At 39.4% G+C, this 19,029-nt stretch overlaps 1 protein-coding gene across 7 annotated transcripts in view; it reads left to right on the top strand.

The window, feature by feature from the left end:
- IL15 (interleukin 15) overlaps window positions 1-19,029 on the top strand; it is a 78,257-nt gene that overhangs the window by 51,438 nt on the left and 7,790 nt on the right. For 6 of the 7 annotated variants that reach the window (XM_035023014.1, XM_035023012.1, XM_035023013.1 and 3 more), the window contains 3 exons: window positions 11,456-11,554; window positions 12,645-12,742; window positions 14,308-14,392. In XM_035023014.1, coding sequence (XP_034878905.1) covers window positions 11,543-11,554; window positions 12,645-12,742; window positions 14,308-14,392 — 195 coding nt within the window. In that variant the 5' untranslated portion in view covers window positions 11,456-11,542. The remainder of the gene's footprint in view (window positions 1-11,455; window positions 11,555-12,644; window positions 12,743-14,307; window positions 14,393-19,029) is intronic. The other variant, XM_035023017.1, reaches the window with a different exon arrangement.

Here is a 19,029-nt window from a genome sequence, read left to right as displayed (position 1 = left end):
CTTAGACTCACAGATGAGGTTCAGATTCCTCATGAGGTCTGCTGGGGTTAAATTGTCATTGGAGTCCAAATAGATCGAAGGAAGTGTTGGCAGCCTGCCCACAGTTAGTACCTGTTTGCAAACCCAGTATGACCTCTAGAAGGTAGAAGGTGACCAAAGGCTGGGGCCACCCATTCTTGATGCCCCCGTCGACAGGGCTAGGACTGTTGCTTCCTCACCATTGGCAATGCAAGACCGAGGGGTTAGAGCACCACTGATTTTATGGTAAATCTGCCTGTCCTTCTAAGTGCTCAGTAACTTAGCACTTAACCATTATTATTTTACTCTTTCATTCCCAAATAATTTTCAGTAAATCCCTAGGAATTTTGTAGTGAATGTCTTTTTCGATCTTACATTATTTCTTTAATTTTCAGAAATAATTCTCTTTCTCTATTTTATCCCATATAGGGTAGGATTTCAGATGACCTAACTTTTACTAAAAATAGGAGGTATGTTCTGTGCTCATCTCCATTTTCCTGACTTGAAATGGGTTGTGCCAGAGAAGATTTATGTTTAATACTTCATGATCATAGTAAGATCAAATGATACTGAGATAAAAATGCTGCACTTCCTTCATTCATAAATGTCACTTGTAATGGATGCCATGCTGTGACCATATTCTTCTTAAGGGATGAGAGTTGGTTACCACAGCTGCCAGGAGTGCCGCTTGCTAGAGTCTCAGAGGACAGTCATCTCTGGGAAAAACTCTCCTTATCCAAGGTCACACCCACGCTCCAGAGGCAGCCTGTGTCCCGTGTTTTGGGAGGAGGGGAGTGTTTTAAGGGCTTTTCCCAACTTGGTACAGCTCCCGAGAGCCATCCCAGCTTTCGAGCTCCTCAAAGCCGAGTTGGTGATGGCACAGTGGCCTTACTTCTCCCTCTGCCCAGTGAGCTTTCTTACCCCTCCCTCACAGATACTGATCCTAAAGACATTTCTCAGTATACCTCCTGCCCATAAATCTGTCAGTCTCCTTCCCAGAGAACCTGTGGTGAAACACCATCAGTTTTTTAAGAAGCACAATCTTTTTAATAACAGCTTTTCCGAGGATGAGGATAGAGATCATTTATAAGACGTTAACCCTATTTCAGAAACATTCACACTGAAAAAATGTGCTTCTTACATTCAAGGAGATGCGCCATCAGAGTCCATGAGAGTGCTGTAATTGCTTGCTGTATGATCACGTTAGCTGTTACCAATAACCTGAAGCAATTAGAATCTTTTCACTGAAGCCATTATCTGAAGAAAGGTTAAAGATGGCTGTTCTCTCTTTTCTCACTGCAGTTTTCTCTTTCCATGCTCTCTGAGCTTGATCTCCTCTGAACTCATGGTTTAAGCCAATGCATTCTATCTCTAGCCCTGCCATCTCTGAAGCTTTAATTTGCATATTCATCTGTCTGCCTGGACATTTTCTTTGGTATCCCAGCCAGCCTTCCAAACTTAGCATTGGCAACACTGAGTGAATCATCTTCCCCTCCTACGAGCCCTGCCTGTGTCCAATCTCAATTAGTGACCTAACGACCCAGACATCAAAGCACACAACCTGTTAGGCGTCCTAGACTCTTCCTCCTCCCTCACGCAGCATTCCCAGACTGCCAACAAGCCCTGCCCATTTTGCTGGGCAGTATTACTCCAGATAACTATGATAATATTGTGGCTACTTTTCAATTCCTATTACTTCTTCCTCAGGTTAGTTCCTTATGTTGACGACTGTAATAATAATTTACCTATTTTCCTACCTTCAGTCTCGCTTCCTTCACATACACCCTCTGCACAGTGGTCAAGGTGATCTGTAGCCAGTGCAGATTTAATCATGCCGTGGCACTCATGAACACAGTGAACAGCACATTCTCCTGTCAGGCAGGGCTTCCCATGACTTAGCCCATTCATCCTTCACTCTACCACTACCACTCCCTTTCTCTAACTTGTGCTAGGAAAATTGCAGTGTTGGGGTTTCCCTGCATCCTTCCTATTGTTTCATGCCTCTCTGCCTTTGCCCACTATTTTCCCTCTGCCTGGAAAGTTCTTTTCTCCTTCCCTGGATTGGCTAATTTTATTCATCCTCTCAGGTAGTCTTTTTTTGTCGTATCCTCGAGGATGTTTTCTCTCAGCGTAAAAAGCTGGACCCCCAAACTGTCTTAGCATTTTTAATATTATAATGAAAGTATGTGTGGGTTTCTATAATTTCCTGAAGAAACGGGGGCTATGGTTATTCCCCTTTGTAGCCCCTAATGCCTCGCACACAGGGCATACCTAGTAATGCTGTGCAGAACTGAACAGTGAAGACCAATAGGCCTCTGGTTCCCTTTGCCTTCACTGATTCATTGCTTATTTGGTATATTATCAATATTCCCATAATTCTTTCTGGGACATCTGTGCTGAAATCCAGCTCTCCTCCACACATCTTAATAAAATTGAATATCTAATAATCATGAAACTTAATCTTTTCAAAATTGAGCTCCTGACTTTTTTTCTCAGACCTGTTCCTTTCAGAGCCTCCTTTGTTTTAATTTTTTTTTTTTTTAAGATTTTATTTATTTGTGAGAGAGACAATGAGAGACAGAGAGCATGAGAGGGAGGAGGGTCAGAGGGAGAAGCAGACTCCCCACTGAGCAGGGAGCCTGATGCGGGACTCGATCCCGGGACTCCAGGATCATGACCCGAGCCAAAGGCAGTCGCTTAACCAACTGAGCCACCCAGGCGCCCAGAGCCTCCTTTGTTTTAAACAATGGCAACCCTGCTCTTCCCCTTTCAGGCCAGAGCCTTCAGAGTCATCCTTGACACTTCTCTTTCTTTTGTACCTAACATCAGTTCATCGGGATATACACCTCTCTCCATCGCTGTTACCAGTACCCTGGATTATTGTAGCAACCCCCCAGCTTGTCTCCCTGTGCCCACGCAGAGTCTTCCTCAATGCTGCAGCCACTGTGTGGCTTTTGAAGTCTAAGACAATCCCATCTTCCCTGTGCTCAACATGCTTCAAACAAGTTTTCCAGTTAAACCCAAGTCCTTACCTGATGGCATACTTGCCCACCACTGTCCCTTACTTAACCCCCCTGTCCCCTTACCTCCTGGACATCTGTCTGAATGAGCCTCCTTGCTCTTCTTGGCACACTTCTCCCACAGCGTCTTTATATTTCTTCCTCTTTTTTTTTGGTCTTTGTGTTTCTTGTTGCCTCTGCCAGGAAAACCATTTCCTCAGATACTGTTTGCTGACTCAAGGTTTCTACTTTAAATATAATGTCACCGTTTTAGTGAGGTCTTTCTTGCCATCCTGTGTAAAATTTCACTTTCTCCACGGTAACTGAGGACACTGTCAGTGATACTTTAGAATTACTCATTTTTACCTTTTTATTTTTCAGTGCTGTGTCCTTAGAAGAAGAGTTAAAACACAGAAAAACACAAAGATTTTAAAACATTTTTGAGAAATTTAAGTACAAAAATGAGTAAGGCTATAGTCCGTGGTAGGCAAGGAAGTTGGTTCTTAAAAAAAAAAAAAGGCAGTGATACCTAGCATTTGCCAATTTCGGTTGTGTAAATTCCCATGCTGTATACCTAAACTGAGTGTATTTTATTAAGGCTGAAATTATACCTCAATAAAGCTGATTTTTAAAGTGTGGAGAATGTCAGAGAGCAAGAAATTATTAGCCTTAATAAAATACATTGGAGGTTGTGTCTCAAGAAGTTATAATGGCATATTTTTTCCAGCAGTACTTTGTAGCTTGTAATTTGAATTTAGCAAAATCAAAGTAGCAGGAAGATGAAATGCAGAGGGAACTTAGGGTGCCAGTTAGGGTAGTTTTTACAGTGACTAACTGCTACACCTGCTGGATGGGGACGCAAGGGCAGCTAAGAGATTGATGGTTGTGAGAAGAGGAACAATGTAATTGCAAATAAATGAAAAACCAAATCCAACAAACATAGAATATGCGCTTATTATATTAAGCTAGTATGCTTTTATGTGTTGGAGGTACAGTAATGGACAAGACAAACAGCGTTTCCAATCACAAGGATCTCACATTTTTGCAAAATGAATGAATGAAGCAGATAAAAGACCTTGTACTTTAGAAGAACAGTGCCTTTATTTAAGCCCAAATATAAATGTTACTTGTTTTATGCTTCATATTATTATATCCCACATCTTTTTCTATTATTTTGGACATTTTTATTTTCCCCAAATGCATTTTCACATTTTCACTATTATTTCACATTCTGTGGATCTTACACTTTCGAAAGTCTGGTATGAAAAAATATTTTTTGCTCTCTTTCTTAAATACCAATATCTTTCTAGGTTCAAATTCATTTTCCCTTAAACTTTGAAGATTAGTTCTGTTGTCTTCTAAGTACCACATGATCGGATTCATTCTGATATTTGTTTTTAAGTAACTTGGTTGTACTCCACGAATACTATTAGCATGGTGTTCTTTATCCCGGAATTAGAGAATTTAGGTTAAAAAATACCACGTTTTTCATCAGTACTTTTTATGCCTCTTCAAAGTGAAAGCTGGTGTCTTTTTCCAACTCTATAGCATTGTTAAAAAATCATTTTGTAATTATTTCCTCCTCTCCATTCTCTTTGCTCTTTCTGGAGTTCCATTTCAATCCTATGTTGGAATTTCTAGCACTGTCTCATAATTTCCAACTTTTTGTCCTTTTGTGCTCTGATTTGGGAGAATTTCTTCACCTTTCCCAAGTGTTCTGAATGCAGTACTTTTGGAAACTGGGCTAGAGGAGCAGATTTCGTTAACTATTCCTAGACACTAGGTTCAATATTAGAGCTGTGCTATTCTGGGCAAGCTGTCCATTGTACCTGCCCTAGAGAATTATACTAGCTAGCATTTTTCAGAAACACTTAGGCAACACATTTTTCAAGAACCTTTGCACCAAATGATTAAAAAAAGCACATGAATATATTGCTACATGGAACTATGATCAGAGTATATGTGCCCTCCAGCTACATGTATACATCATTGTCTTTCTTAGATGATAAACTACCTGAAGTGTTTCTCTATTTTTTATAATACCATCGATTTAATTAATGCTTTTTGAGCAGTCATCATAAGTATCCAAATTTTATTATTGCCTTGGTCTTTGGTAGTATAGACATTTTTAAAAAAGATTTATTTATTTGAGAGAGAGAGAGAGGACACACACTCATATGCACGCGAGTGGGGGAGAAACAGAGGGAGAGGGAGAGAGAGAATCTTAAGCAGGCTCCAGGCCCAGCATGGAGCCCGATGTGGGCCTTGACCTAATGACCCTGAGCCAAATCATGACCTGAGCCAAAATCCAGAGTTGGATGCTTAACCCACTGAGCCACCAGGGAACCACGCTGGTAGCATAGACATTTAAATGGTTATGACTTGCTTTAGAAACATTTCAATATAATCAAGCAATTTGTCTTAACTATTCGCCAAAACTAAATACTGTTTTTATTTAAAAAAATATATATATATATTAAAAATACATACTTTGTAAACCTTATGTGAAATAGTATTTTTAAAAGAAGAAACATCTTACTTAATCATTTATTTTTGTTGTTTTGATAAATTGGGAGATTTATAGGCCTTGTTAACAAGTTGTGTGGCCTTATGAAAGAATTGAATACCAACTTTAGATCTTATATGAATTAATTTTTAAAAGTCAAAGTAGTACCCATGGTAACATAGTCTGTATTGGGGTTTTTTTTTAGCTTTAATACTGAGCACAGATTGTGTTTAATGCAATTTTGTATTTGAAAATTTCATAATATTAGTGTCAATTGAAAACAGCTTAAAAGCGATTACTGAAAAAAATGCTGGTACCCTTAATAACAGGACAATTTGAGACATTTAAACGTATCACTTTCTCAACTCTTTTCCAGTTGGGACTGACTAAGAGATTCCCCCAGGAGTCAGAGGTCTGTGAACTATAGCCCGTGGGTCAAATTCCGACTGTCTGCTCCGAATGCATTCATTCATGCATTGTCTATGGCTGTTTCCCACTCTCATACGAGGGTTGAGTAGTTGTGACTGGGAATGCAAGACAGAGGCTGACAGTCTTACCCCCGGCTCTGTAGGGACTATGTTTGCAGTCCCTGCTTCGTACACCCACGACTCTTTTGTCCACTTGTACCCACCGCAGCTTTCACACTGTTAGCCAATGACACTCTTTCCTCTGAGTACACACTGCACTTGTTTGCATATGTCCTTGCTTGGGCTCTTTCCTCCACCTTGAATGTTGTCTCTCTCTCTTCCCTTACATCTAACATCTATTTATGCTTTATGAGGTGATTCCAGGAACACTTCCTCCATGAAGTTTTGTAATAAAAACAGAAAATTAGGTTTCCTGGATGTATCTGTAATATACTCCTTTACATAGACTCGAAAGTCCCTTGCCTGTCTCTTGCTTGTGCTTGTTGACATACACGACCCCGATTAAATACAGTTCTCCACCTATGCCGGGCCTGCCTCTTCCTCACAGTTTAATGTGGCTGGAGAAAACACACACGTGCCGACTAATCTTCCTTTCTGACCATTCACGACCATGGACTTCCAATGGGCATGGGTCCCATGCTGTACTTACATTTGTCATTCTCCTACTTACCTCAATGGCTATTTCATACATTTTCCTCTGTCCTCAACCCCTAATGCTCCCTCCCTGCCCTCACTCTCTGCCGATGACTTTTTGTCCTAATTCACTGAGAAAACCGAAGCAACAGTTGAGCACATACACCACGGCAGCTCTCTACCACCCAGACATTGCACCTACCCTGACCCATAGCCTTCCTTCCATGACAGTGGATGACCCAGCCACCAGCCCACTTGTGCATGAAATCCCATTCTCCTCCTCACTTGCCTATTCAAGAACCTCACTCTGGCAATGGTCCCTTCTCCTTCTAACATCCTCAAGGTTTTCCTCAGCATATAGACATGCTGTTATTTCCCCCCACCTTCTATTACCTTTTACCGCCCTTTTTCTCCCTTTTGGAGCAGTATTCTGCAAAATGTTGCCTGCACGAACATTTTATAAATCCTTTCCTCCCACTTTCTCCTCAGCCCATTTCGGGCAGGCTTCTGTCTCCATCACTCCCTTGAAAATGCTCTTGTCAGAGTCCCCCAGGACCCCCATGTTGCTAAACCCCCTTCAGGGCTCAATCTGTGTCGTCTTTGACCTGTCAGCACCTTTGATGTGATCATCATTTCTTTTCCTGGATATAATTTTCATTGATGTCTAGAACATCACACTCTCTTCATTTTTCCCCTTTTCTCTGGTCTTCCCTTTGAGTTTTTCTTTGCTGGTCCTTTTTTTGTCTCTCTGACTAGTTAATATTGAAATGCCTTGGCTCAGGTTTGGTCCTTTTCTCTACCTTTTCCTTGGTGATCTCAACCAGTGTCATGAATCCGATGTGGATTTCAGGCTCAAAGCACTTTCCTGAACTCAAGATTCTAACGTCTGACTGCCTATTTGACATTTTCATGTAGATATGTACTTGATGTCCCAAACTCCACACGTCCAGAATAAAAACTCCTTATCTGCCCCCTCCCTTCAAAGTATCAACTCCACCCACAGCCTATCTCATTTCAGTTGGTGGCCGCTCCATTTCTCATGTGCTCAGGGACAAAGACTTGGGAGTATTTCTTTCTCAGATGCCCCACATCCGGTCTGTCAGGAAATCCTGTTGGTTCCGTCATAACGGTGTTTCCAGACTCCAACCACGTGTCCTAGTCTCCACTGCCAACCCCACGTGGCAGCCACCGCCATGAGTCACCTGCACCCCTGCTTCCAGCCTTGCCCTCCTGGCCCCGCCCTGCCCAGCCTGTCCTTAACACAAGAGCCAAGACAGATTCTTAACAAGGTCCTTCAGATGGTATCAGCTGTCTGCTGTGACAAAGTGCTGCAGTGATTTCAAGCTGTAGACGTGTGCAGTGACCGCAAGGGCCCAGTCTGACCCATGCCTCCCTGTGTACCTTCCTGCTCTCATCGCCGACTACTTTCTCTTGCTCACTCCCTCGGCCTCTTTTCCGAACCTCACACTCATAGGCATGCTTGCTGCCTTGGTGCCTTTGCTCTAGCTCTTCCCTCTGCTTCAGATGCTCTTTACTCAGGTATCCTTGGGGCGCATTCCCTTGCTGCCTGTCCATCTTTGATCTGATTTTATTCTCACTGAACTCGACCCTGACAACCTACTCCAAATCGCAGCCACGTCCTTCATGCCCTATTCTGTGTTTCCTTTTTCCTTACATCACTTATCTCTCCCTAATGAAACATATAATTAACTAGTTTACCTATATTTTAAGTGGTCTGTCTTTCCCTCTAAAATCAAGGTAGTTTGTCCTCGGCATTCATCGATGTATCCCAAGGTCAGAGATAAATACCTAGCACATAGTAAGTACTCAATAAATATTTGTTACATGAGTACAGGGCAACAATGCTGTCTTCCATTCTTTTTTTTTTTTTTGAAGACTTTTTTAAAAATTTGAGACAGAGAGAGAAAGAGAGCACAAGTGTGTGGGGGGAAACAGAGGGAGAGGGAGAAGCAGACTCCCCGCGGAGCAAGGAGCCTGACGCGGGACTCGATCCCAGGACCCTGGGATCATGACTTGAGCAGAAGGCAGACGCTTAATGACTGAGTCACCCAGGCACCCCACTGTCTTCCATTCTTTATAGTCACATGAGCATGCGGCATTGGTCTTCCCTCATTTTTTGTTTTTTTGTGTGTGAACAGATGAATGTGTTTACCAAATTAACCGAGACTTAAAACCCTTCCTCTCTGCTAAACCTTTTAAAATTGACTTCAAACGTGTGACTGGGCGAGTAAATAATTAAGCAGAATAAAACAAGACAAAACAGCAGTGTGTTAGATTATATTTCCTCGCCGGGAAGGACTATAGTGTTGGTATGGAGTGCAAGATGTGTACAATTATTTTCACAAGTCACTCCAGAATTACAGCTCTGGGAGCTGCCTAGCTGTGTTGATTTGTCAGCTCTTCCCGATGTCTTACCCCGGGCCGGTGACATCCTGCTAGCGTAGAGGTGTTGCCATAAGGTCAACAACCATCCTGCGGTGACACCCAACCACAAGATCGAAAAAAAAAAAAAAAAAAATCCCTGCTTAAACTTTGTGAACCACTTGAGCACAAGACCACCGAGATTCAGTCCTTTTTTGATCCTGGGTCCAGGCCCCCAGATGACTGAAGGACAAACCAAAGATGCTGACTGAGCGCATTTCATGATCACACACAATTAGTATGCCAGGATTAAACAGTTGGCCTATTTGTATCTCTCTCTCTCTCTGTCAAATAAATAAATAAAATCTTAAAAAAAAATTAAACACTGTTTTCCTGGTTCTCCAAAAATATGATATAAAAGGAAGTGGGTGATTTATTTCATCCCTAGATTTGTCTTCTCAGAAAGTAATTAACCTGGTTTCAGCCACTTCCCTCTATCAGGTATTTTGTGAAAATCAAATGAGATAATGGATGTGAAAGAGCTTGAGTTCTGTTTCACACAAGAAATTTGAAAGACCTGTTTTTAAAGTGTCAGTAGAGCAGTGGATTTTTCTTATTCACACGGGGTGAGTCGGTTACTTCCTATAGGAAGGGGCTACTCATCTGTTTCTGGCTTCCCTCCTCCCTCTGCCCACCTTGGTTGTGAGGTCAATTTTCATGGCCACACGTATGACATTTACCTGAAGCAAGTCACCTAACCTCTCAGAACCTCAATTTCTTCACCCTAAAATAAGAGTAATATCTTTCACAGGAAGAGATTGTCAGGATTGAATGAGATCATGTGTAGGAAATACTTTGGTAAACCTGAAAGCACCAGGTAAACAATACTTACCATAATGTTACCATCATTAATACTAATTAATTATAGTAATTGTTAACTTTGAGCCCTGGCTAAAGAGAAAAGAGTATTTTACCTTCTCAGGTTTCTTTGACCTGCACTGAGTTTTGACCCACACACGTGCACGCGCAGCCCCACACATATATTTCTGGTAAAATTACTGGTCCACGGAACTAGCAAGTGGCAGGTTGAATGCTTCCAAAGCTGCTATAAAAACTGGATTCTTCACTGTTAACCCAGGAGACCGTATCAGTTCTTTTGTGGGTGGCAAAGCTGTAAAAGTTCCCTTTGCGCCCACACTGGCCTCCATGATCGTCATTTTGCTTGCAGCTTTGGATGGGCTCCTGCTGCATTCCACCATGCTGGGCAGGAGCATTCAGGGTACAGGCTTAGTCTTTCTTGACGGGTGCCCGCCAGGGGTGGTTGGGCAGGGCGGTGGACGTCCACTGCACCCCAGATGAGAATCGAACACCCTGCATATGTGGAGACTTGCTGTGAAATCCTCGCTGCTTACTCAGGTAGCTCTGTAAGGGCCTTATTAACACCTCCAGCACCCTTGGTATTGCTCAGGCTCTGGTCAGTAAGTAATTTTATTTGAACAATGTGGAGTTTGGGATACAACTCAAAAGGATGTAGGGAATCTAAGAGGCTTTGAAGCCCTGAGATAATATAGACAAAGAAGATGATTCTAAGAAGAGAGTAATAAGGAGGGTTTGCTGTAATTAAAATCATGCATATGAGTCAGATCGTATGTAACAGGAGGATTCGATTTCATATGTTATTATTGAAAAAAAGGCATTTCTGTTGAATGTACTCTCATAGAATCTTGCTTAATGCTTAAATAAATGCTAGTTTTTTCTTTTAAAGATTTATATGTTGTATATCATAAAGCAATCATCTGGATAATGAAATAATTTAAATAATTGAATTTACAGAATTTAATTGCAGTGAATATTTATGTCAAGACCATAGCAGATTTTGAGTTTTGTGGGGAGGTCAGTAAATACATAACTATTTTAAAAAGGATGGCACAAATAACTTTACATTTTATGTATCTTGGTTTTAATTTTTGCTTTAATAAAATGGAGTTGAAATTGGGAGTGTGTGATCTTCACATTCTTCATTGCCTTGAATTAGAAAAAAATAGAAGTTGTTACTTATGAAATTCTCAAATAATGTTTTAATTAACAGTGATTTATTTCAAAACACAGCTGTTCATGTCTGTAGAAGTAACCTTTTCTGTTGTAAATGAAATGAACAGTCAGTAGTTTATACGAAGCCAGGTATTTGGTTGCTTCTACTGTTTACCAACATAGAATTTTGGAATTTGCCAATTTGGGCTTAGTCACCAGACAGGCCTGGTCTCAAATCCTGGCTGTCTTGCACCTGCTGTAGGGCCTGGGCACCTTACCCAAATGCTGCTAACCCTACCCCATAGGATTGTTGTGAGGATGTAATGTGATAGATATATTAAGTGACTAATAGAGAGCCCATGAAAAAGTAAGTGCTCCATGAATATTAATTTCCTCCCTTTCTTCTTGTCCACTTGTGTTTTTAATGGATCATTTCCTTACCCTGGATTGTATTGTAGGAAATATTCTGGATGGATGGCTGCTGGAAATCCATTGCCATAGCCAGCTCTTCTTCAGTACTTAAGGATTTACCCTGGCATTGAGTAATGAGAATTTCGGTAAGAAAAATTAGAGAAAGATAGTACATGGACTTTTCATAAAAGGTCACTTGAATCTCAGATACTTCATAGTAAGTTCTATGACTCTTCTCCAAAGACCTTGAGATGTCACAGATCTCTGGTCACGTATGGATTATTCTTATTTTGAAAGTAAATAGAAACAGGTCTTTTAACTCTACTCACATCAGGTGCTCTTCATGTCATTGTAAATGTATTATTTCACTTACCTTATTTTGTTCTTTGAATTTTCATCTAATCAATGAATTGTCTAGTCTTTGATGACAATGTCTGGATATTATTCATCTCTTTAGTGTAGAATAAATGAAGCACAGATTCTTAGTGTTTAGGGTACTTTCTGAAACTGTAAAGGTTTTGACAGTGTGAGAGAGGCAGGCAAAAGTATCAAAACTGAGAAATTCTAAGATAAGTATGTTCCTAAATCACCAAGAGAAATTATTATATATTGCTTGTTATGATGGCATAGAGTATCTTTAGTTGGGTCTATTTTTATCCATTCTTTTCCTCCAAATGATACCAATATATAATTAATTTTCATTTGAAATTAATTCACGTGAAATTAATATATAACTAGTACACCTGTATTAGTAACTCATGTTATTAATCTGTGCTATATGAAATATGTTGAACTATTATTGTCAACCACACCCAAATAAAAAAATGAACATGCCATGGAGAATTAAGAGCAATCCAACAAATATATGCTGAACTATTCAAAAGGAAAAAAAAAAAAAAGATGAGAGGGAGGATAAAGATAATAGAAACAAAGTAAGTGATGATATTAGTATATATGTAAATTAGTGAATATGTGAACTTTCTTAAAATTATTGTCACTGAAATGCACCTGGAGAAATACATATTAAAGAATTTTACTCATAGAAGACAGAGCTGGAGGTGCCGACAAAGCAAGAAGGATAAATTCTAGCTTCATTAATTCTAAAAAAGAGCATTAATTCTGAAATTGTGATAAACTTAACTTTTGGAATCTAAAAATATGATAAAATATTATTTTAAGTATCATTTTTTAACTAAAAAAAGTTTTAACCACTTTGCCTGTGATGATATTTTTTAGAAACCACATTTGAGAAGTACTTCCATCCAGTGCTACCTGTGTTTACTTTTGAACAGTCATTTTCTAACTGAGGCTGGCATTCATGTCTTCATTTTGGGGTAAGTTTATCTTTCAGCATAAATATCATCATGTTAATGGCCTTGATCATTGTTCTTCAGTATCTTTTCTTTTAAACTGCTTTATGTTCAGTTTGCTTAAATCCTTAGGAACTAAGTATTTGGGGTAAGATAGAGGGCAGATTACGGAGATTCCGAGGAGGTTTGGTAAACACCCAAATGAGCATTTCTACATTTGGGTATTATTCCAAATGAGTGTTATATCTTTCCAATAAATTAGACCTCTTGGTATTTAACTAAACTTGGAAGTCCATTCCTTATTAATAGCTTACCTGATTTTCACAGCAGTAAAATACAGATATTTAGGGCTTGTCCATGTTACTTTTTTTTTTTTTTTAAAGATTTTATTTATTAATTTGACAGAGAAAGGCATAGTGAGAGAGGGAACACAAGCAGGGGGAACGGGAGAGGGAGAAGCAGGCTTCCCACTGAGCAGGGATCTTGATGCGGGGCTCGATCCCAGGGCCCTGGGATCATGACCTGAGCCCAAGGCAGACGCTTAACGACTGAGCCACCCAGGCGCCCGACCATGTTACTTTTTTATTGATCCCTGACACTGCCTCGCCCATCCTCTGAGCCCTACCCTACTTCAGTTTGAAATGTTTCTTTCTTTACTTAGGCCTTTCGTTTTTCCTCCTAATAGACATTCACATATTTCCATGCTTATTAACTTTTTTCTTCTCTCTTAGATGTAGCTAATTCACTGCACACAGTTGGCCCAAAGCACCCAGCCTGTAGTTACGTAATATGACCCCCAGCTCAGTTTTCCTTACTAATGCCTTCATGGTGTGGGGAACCAGAGATGTGTGCAGGTGCATCTTCCTCACAGGGAAGATTAGTGTTGGGTCTCTTGCTTCCGTACAATATCCATCAGGGAGCAACTATTTTTCCTCAAGCTTGAAGAACCATTCCACAGTCACTTGGTCAGTGTATGAGCCTTTTGTCCTGATGTTAAATTTCAGTTTTACCAAAATGAGTAAGTGTATGATCGTTCAGACTAGATTGGTCTCCAGTCTGTAATATTTCTGAAGAAAGCTACTGCAGGCCTAGTCACAGTGTGAGCAGTGTGCAAGGGGGCGTGTTTAATCTATGGTAAAGAATATGTACTATCAAAATCTGTACATGAAAACGATTAGTGCTTATCTTAAGAATTTTACCTATTTATTGGACTTAAAAGTCGGATGGAACCTCTACTTAAAGAAAACTCGGAATTCATTCAAAAACATTTACTGAGCACTGCCACACATCTGGTGCTGTGTTTATTCCACTGTAATAAATTACACCAGGTTATTTATAAGTTGTCCTTCCAAATTAGGTTTTTCTCTAATCCCGGTAGGTCAGTCCTTAAGTTAACCTCAAGTGTCAAGGGTTTGTACTGTATGTTTGCTGTTTATATTCGTCTGTTGAATGCACAAAGGCAAGGATAACACTTACCTTTTCACTGATCAAAATAAAAAAGATCTTGATTGCTCTTTTGCCTGTAATATTCATCAAGCCAGTATTATTACGCTCATTCAAAATGTTTTGCTCTTTGGTTTTGCTTTCAGCAGTATCAGTGCAGGTCTTCCTAAAACAGAGGCAACCTGGCAGTTTGTAATAAGTGATTTGGAAAAAATTGACAATATTATTCAAGTGAGTACTCATTTTTCTATAAACTATCTGGTATGATTGCTCTGGAGTATGCCTCTCCCTATGTTCTGCTATCAGTCTTAATGAAATCTCACTTGAAACAATATTTTTGTAGAAATTCATGAGCCTTAAATGAAATCTTTTACTTACAATTTTCAGATCTTAATTATCTTTAAAACTCAATTTATAAGTGGCCTGGTATGAAGAGCTCTCTGTCACCACAGTCCAGAGACTCCCGTCTCTAGCAAAGAAACTGGGCAGCTTGGCCGCTTTTGTAGGGAGCATGGCCTGACCCAGGGAGGAGCTCTCTGTCCTGTGGCTAAGGAACCCCCTCCCTCACCTGAAGACACCAACCGGCCTGGCAGAACCTGCAAGGGGAAAGAGAGCAGGAGCCCAGGGAATTGCCTTTCACCACAGGGGGTGACACAGCAGGGACCGGTGGGAGTCCCAGGGGCGCCAGGGGAACCAAGCATTTCAAATTAGCACCACAAAGATTCTGAAAGCTACACTGTCATTAGAACTGCAGCTTACAAACAGAAGTCTGAACCTAAACCTAAATAGGGTGGATGCGTGCTGGTATAGAGTATTTAAATGGAACCCGGGTCTCGTAACAAAGCTAAAATACCAGAACACAGCTGAAACTCACTCATTATGCCAAGAAGCAAGAACATCACAACTTGACTGAGAAACAACTCTGAAACAGACTTTGAAACAGAGATGGATTGGATGTTGGAATTATTTGACAAGGATTTTAAAGCAGCCATCATACAAATGTGCCAACAAGCAATTACAGATGCCCTTGAAACAACTGGATAAAACAAAGTCTCAGCAAAGAAATACAATATGTAAAAGGAACCAAGTGGAAATGACAGAACTGAAAAATACAATAACTGAAATACAAAGCAAACTGGAGAGATTCACGAACAGAATGAATATGACAGAGGAAAGACAGTGAACTTGAAGATAGAATAATAGAAAACACACTGAAAAAAAAGCCTCAGGGATCTTTGGTATAATAAAAGATCCAGCATTCTTTTTTTTATTTTATTTTTAAAAAATTTATTAGAGAGAGAGAGGGAGGGCAAGCGGTGGGAGGAGCAGAAGTAGAGGGACAAGTAGACTCTGTGTTGAGACTGGAGCCCGTCGCGGGGCTTGATCTCATGACCTTGAGATCATGACCTGAGCTGAAATCAAGAGCCTGACATTTGACTGACTGAGCCTCCCAGGCACCCAAGATCCAGCATTTTTAGCATTAGTGTCCCAGAAGGAGAGGGGAAAGAGAATACAAGTAAAAGACAGAGATTGGCCAAATTGATTAACAAAACACAAACCAGTATTTTGCTGTCTACAAGGAATTCACCTCAAACATAATGATATAAGTAGGTTGAAATTGAAAAGAGAAAAAAGAATATACCATATTGTAATGGGTTGTTGAATGGTGCCCCCCCCAAAAAAAATTCATGTCTCCTCAGAACCTCCAAATGTGACCTTCTTTGGAAATAGGGTCTTTGCAAATACAATTAGTTAAGGTGAGGTCCTACTGGGGTGGGTTGGACCCTAACTCCACGACTAGCTGTCCTTCTAAGAAGAGGACAGACCACAGAGAGAGTGACAGGGAAGAAGGCCATGTGAAATTGGAGGCAGCTACAAGGCAAAGGAAACTAAAATAATGCAGCTAGAAGCCACAGAAGACCCAGGATCGCCCGAGTCACTAGAGACTTGGGAGAGGTAAAGAAGGATTGTCTTAGAGCCCTCAGAGGGATCATGGCCCTACTGACATCTTGATTTTGGACCTCTAGGTTCCAGAGTTGTAAGAGAATAAGTTGTTGTTGTTTTAAGCCCTCATTTCGATATTTTGTTACTGTAGCTCTAGGAAGCTGATACACATACAGACAATAATTTCAAAAATCAGAAGTAGCTCTCTTAGTATCAGATAAAGTAGACTTTACAACAAGTAAAATTACTAGAATCAAGAGATCCATTACAAAATGGTGAGAGATTAATCCACCAGGAAAACGTGATCTTAAATGTGTACACGCCAAACAGCAGAGCCTCAAAATACAAGATGCAAAAACTAATCGAACTGAAAGGAGAAAGAGGCAAATTCACAATTATAGTTGAGGACTTCACCACCTCCTAAGGAACAAACTGAACGACAAGAGAGAAAATCAGAAAGGATATAGAAGAACTGGACAACACAGTCAGCCAACAATATCTAATTTATATAGATGAAACATTTCACTCACCGACAAGGAATTAATATTTTTTTCAGGCACCATTCACCAAGACTAACCATATCATGGGCCATAAAACAAACTTTAACAAATTTATCAAAATTGAAATCATGCAGAGTGTTCTTTGAACACAGTGGAATCATGTAGAAGTCAATTATATAAATACAGCAGGAAAATCTCCAAACACTTGGAAACTAAATAATATACTTCTAAATTTTCCATGGGTCAAAGGTTAAATCTCAAAGGATATAAAAAAGTACATAGACCTGACTGAAAATGAAAGTACAACACATCAACATCTGTGGGATTCAGGCAAAGCATTACTGAGAGGGAGATTTATGAAACTAAGTGATTATATTAGGAAAGAGGAAGATCGCAGATCAACAATCTAAGTTCCCACCTTAAAAACCTGGAAAGAGAAGAGCAAAATAAACCTAACACAAGCAGAAGGAAGGAGAAAGTAAAGATAAGAGCAGAAATTAATGAAATTGAAATCAAAAAATAATAGAGAAACTTAATGAAACCTAACACTCATTATTTGGGGGAAAAAATCAATAAAATTGATAAACCTCCAGAAAAACTGATAAAGATTAAGAAAGAAATGACATAAACCATTAATATCAGAGCTGAAATGAGAGACTATTGCTACAGAATCTGCAGACATTAAAAGGATAATAAAGAAAAACTGTAAACAACTTTATTCTCTAAATTTGACAACTTGGAGGAAATGGACCAATTTCTCAAAAACCACAAACTACCAAAATGTGACGAAGATGAAATAAACAATCCCAAACTTCTATAACCATTAAAGACACTGAATTCACCATAAATAATCTCCCCAAAAAGAATCCCCAGGCCCACCTGGTTTCACTGGAGCATTCTACCAAACACTTAAAGAAAAATTAACACAGATTTTACAATCTCTTCCAAAAATAGAAGAAGGAAAACTTTCTAACTCACCTAGGCAAGTATTACCCTGATGCTAAAACCAGGCAAAGATGATATCAAAAGAGAAAGCAACAGATACCTCTAATAAACTTAGATGCAGAAATTTTCAATAAAATATTAGCAAATAAAATGCACCAGTGTATTAAAAGAATTATATATCATGACCAATGGGATTTATTCCAGGTATGCAAGACCTGCTTACTATTGGGAAATCGGTCTCTGTAACCCACCTATTAACAGGCTAAAGTAGATTATCATGTGACCGGATCAGTTGATGGAGAGACAGCATTTTAAGAATATACCTATTCCTAGTAAAATTTCTCCACAAACAAGGAAAGAGAGGTAACTTTCTCAACTTGATACAGAGCATGTACAAAAAACGTAGAGCTAACATCATACTTAATGAGGAAAGACTGAATGTTTTTCCCCTAAGATTAGAAACAAGACAAATATGTCATCTCTCACCACTCTTATTCAACACAGTATTGGAATTTTAGCTAAATTGGCAAGGCAAGAAAAAGAATAAAAGTATGCAGATTAGAAAGGAAGAAATTATGAATCACCGCAAGTCTTTTTCTGGGAGAAAGTGCCAATAAATGGCTGTACATTATTTAGAGAATGCAAATTAAAACCACAATGACATCACCATGCACTTATAAGAATATTTAAATTAAAAAATAGTAATAATGCTGAATGCTGGCAAGGATGCAGAGAAACTGGATCACACATATTTTTGATGAGAATATAAGATTTTACAGCTACTCTAAAATAGTTTGGCTGTTTTTTATAAAATAAAACATGCATTCGCCATATGATCCAACAGTTGCACTCCTGAACATTTATATCAGAGAAATGAAAACTCATGTCCATACAAAAACAGGCACATGAATGTTCATAGACCTTTATTTGCAATAGCTAAGAACTGAAAACAACCCAAATTCCCTTCAGTGGATGAATAAACTGTGGTACATTATATCATGGAACAGTACTGAGCAAATATAAAGAAAGAATTACTGATAACTCACAACAGGTTGGATGGACCTCCAGAGTATTCTTATGTTGGGTGAAAAAAAAAATAGTCTGAATAGGCTAACCGTGGTACATCCATACAATAGAATATTATTCAGCAATAAAAAGAAATGGAGCTTCTAGACATGAAAAGACATGGAGAAACCTTAAAAGCATATCCACTAAGTGAAAGAAGCCAATCTAAAAAGGATATGTACTGTGGTACCAACTATATGACATTCTGGAAAAGGTAAAACTATGGATACAGCAAAAACATCAGTGGGAAATTTCCAGGGGCCAGGGGAAAGGGAGAGCTGAATAGATGGAGCACAGGTAGTCTTTATGGTAAAGAAACTATTTTGTATGATACTAAAATGGTGGGTACATGTCATTATATATTTTTTAAAACTCAGAATGTACAACACCAAGACTGAATCCCAATGCAGTCTA

Source organism: Mirounga leonina, unplaced genomic scaffold, assembly GCF_011800145.1.
Source record: "Mirounga leonina isolate KUSES-001 unplaced genomic scaffold, KU_Mleo_1.0 Mir_176, whole genome shotgun sequence".
Lineage (NCBI taxonomy): Eukaryota > Metazoa > Chordata > Mammalia > Carnivora > Phocidae > Mirounga > Mirounga leonina.
This window is presented reverse-complemented; position numbering and strand designations above follow the sequence as displayed.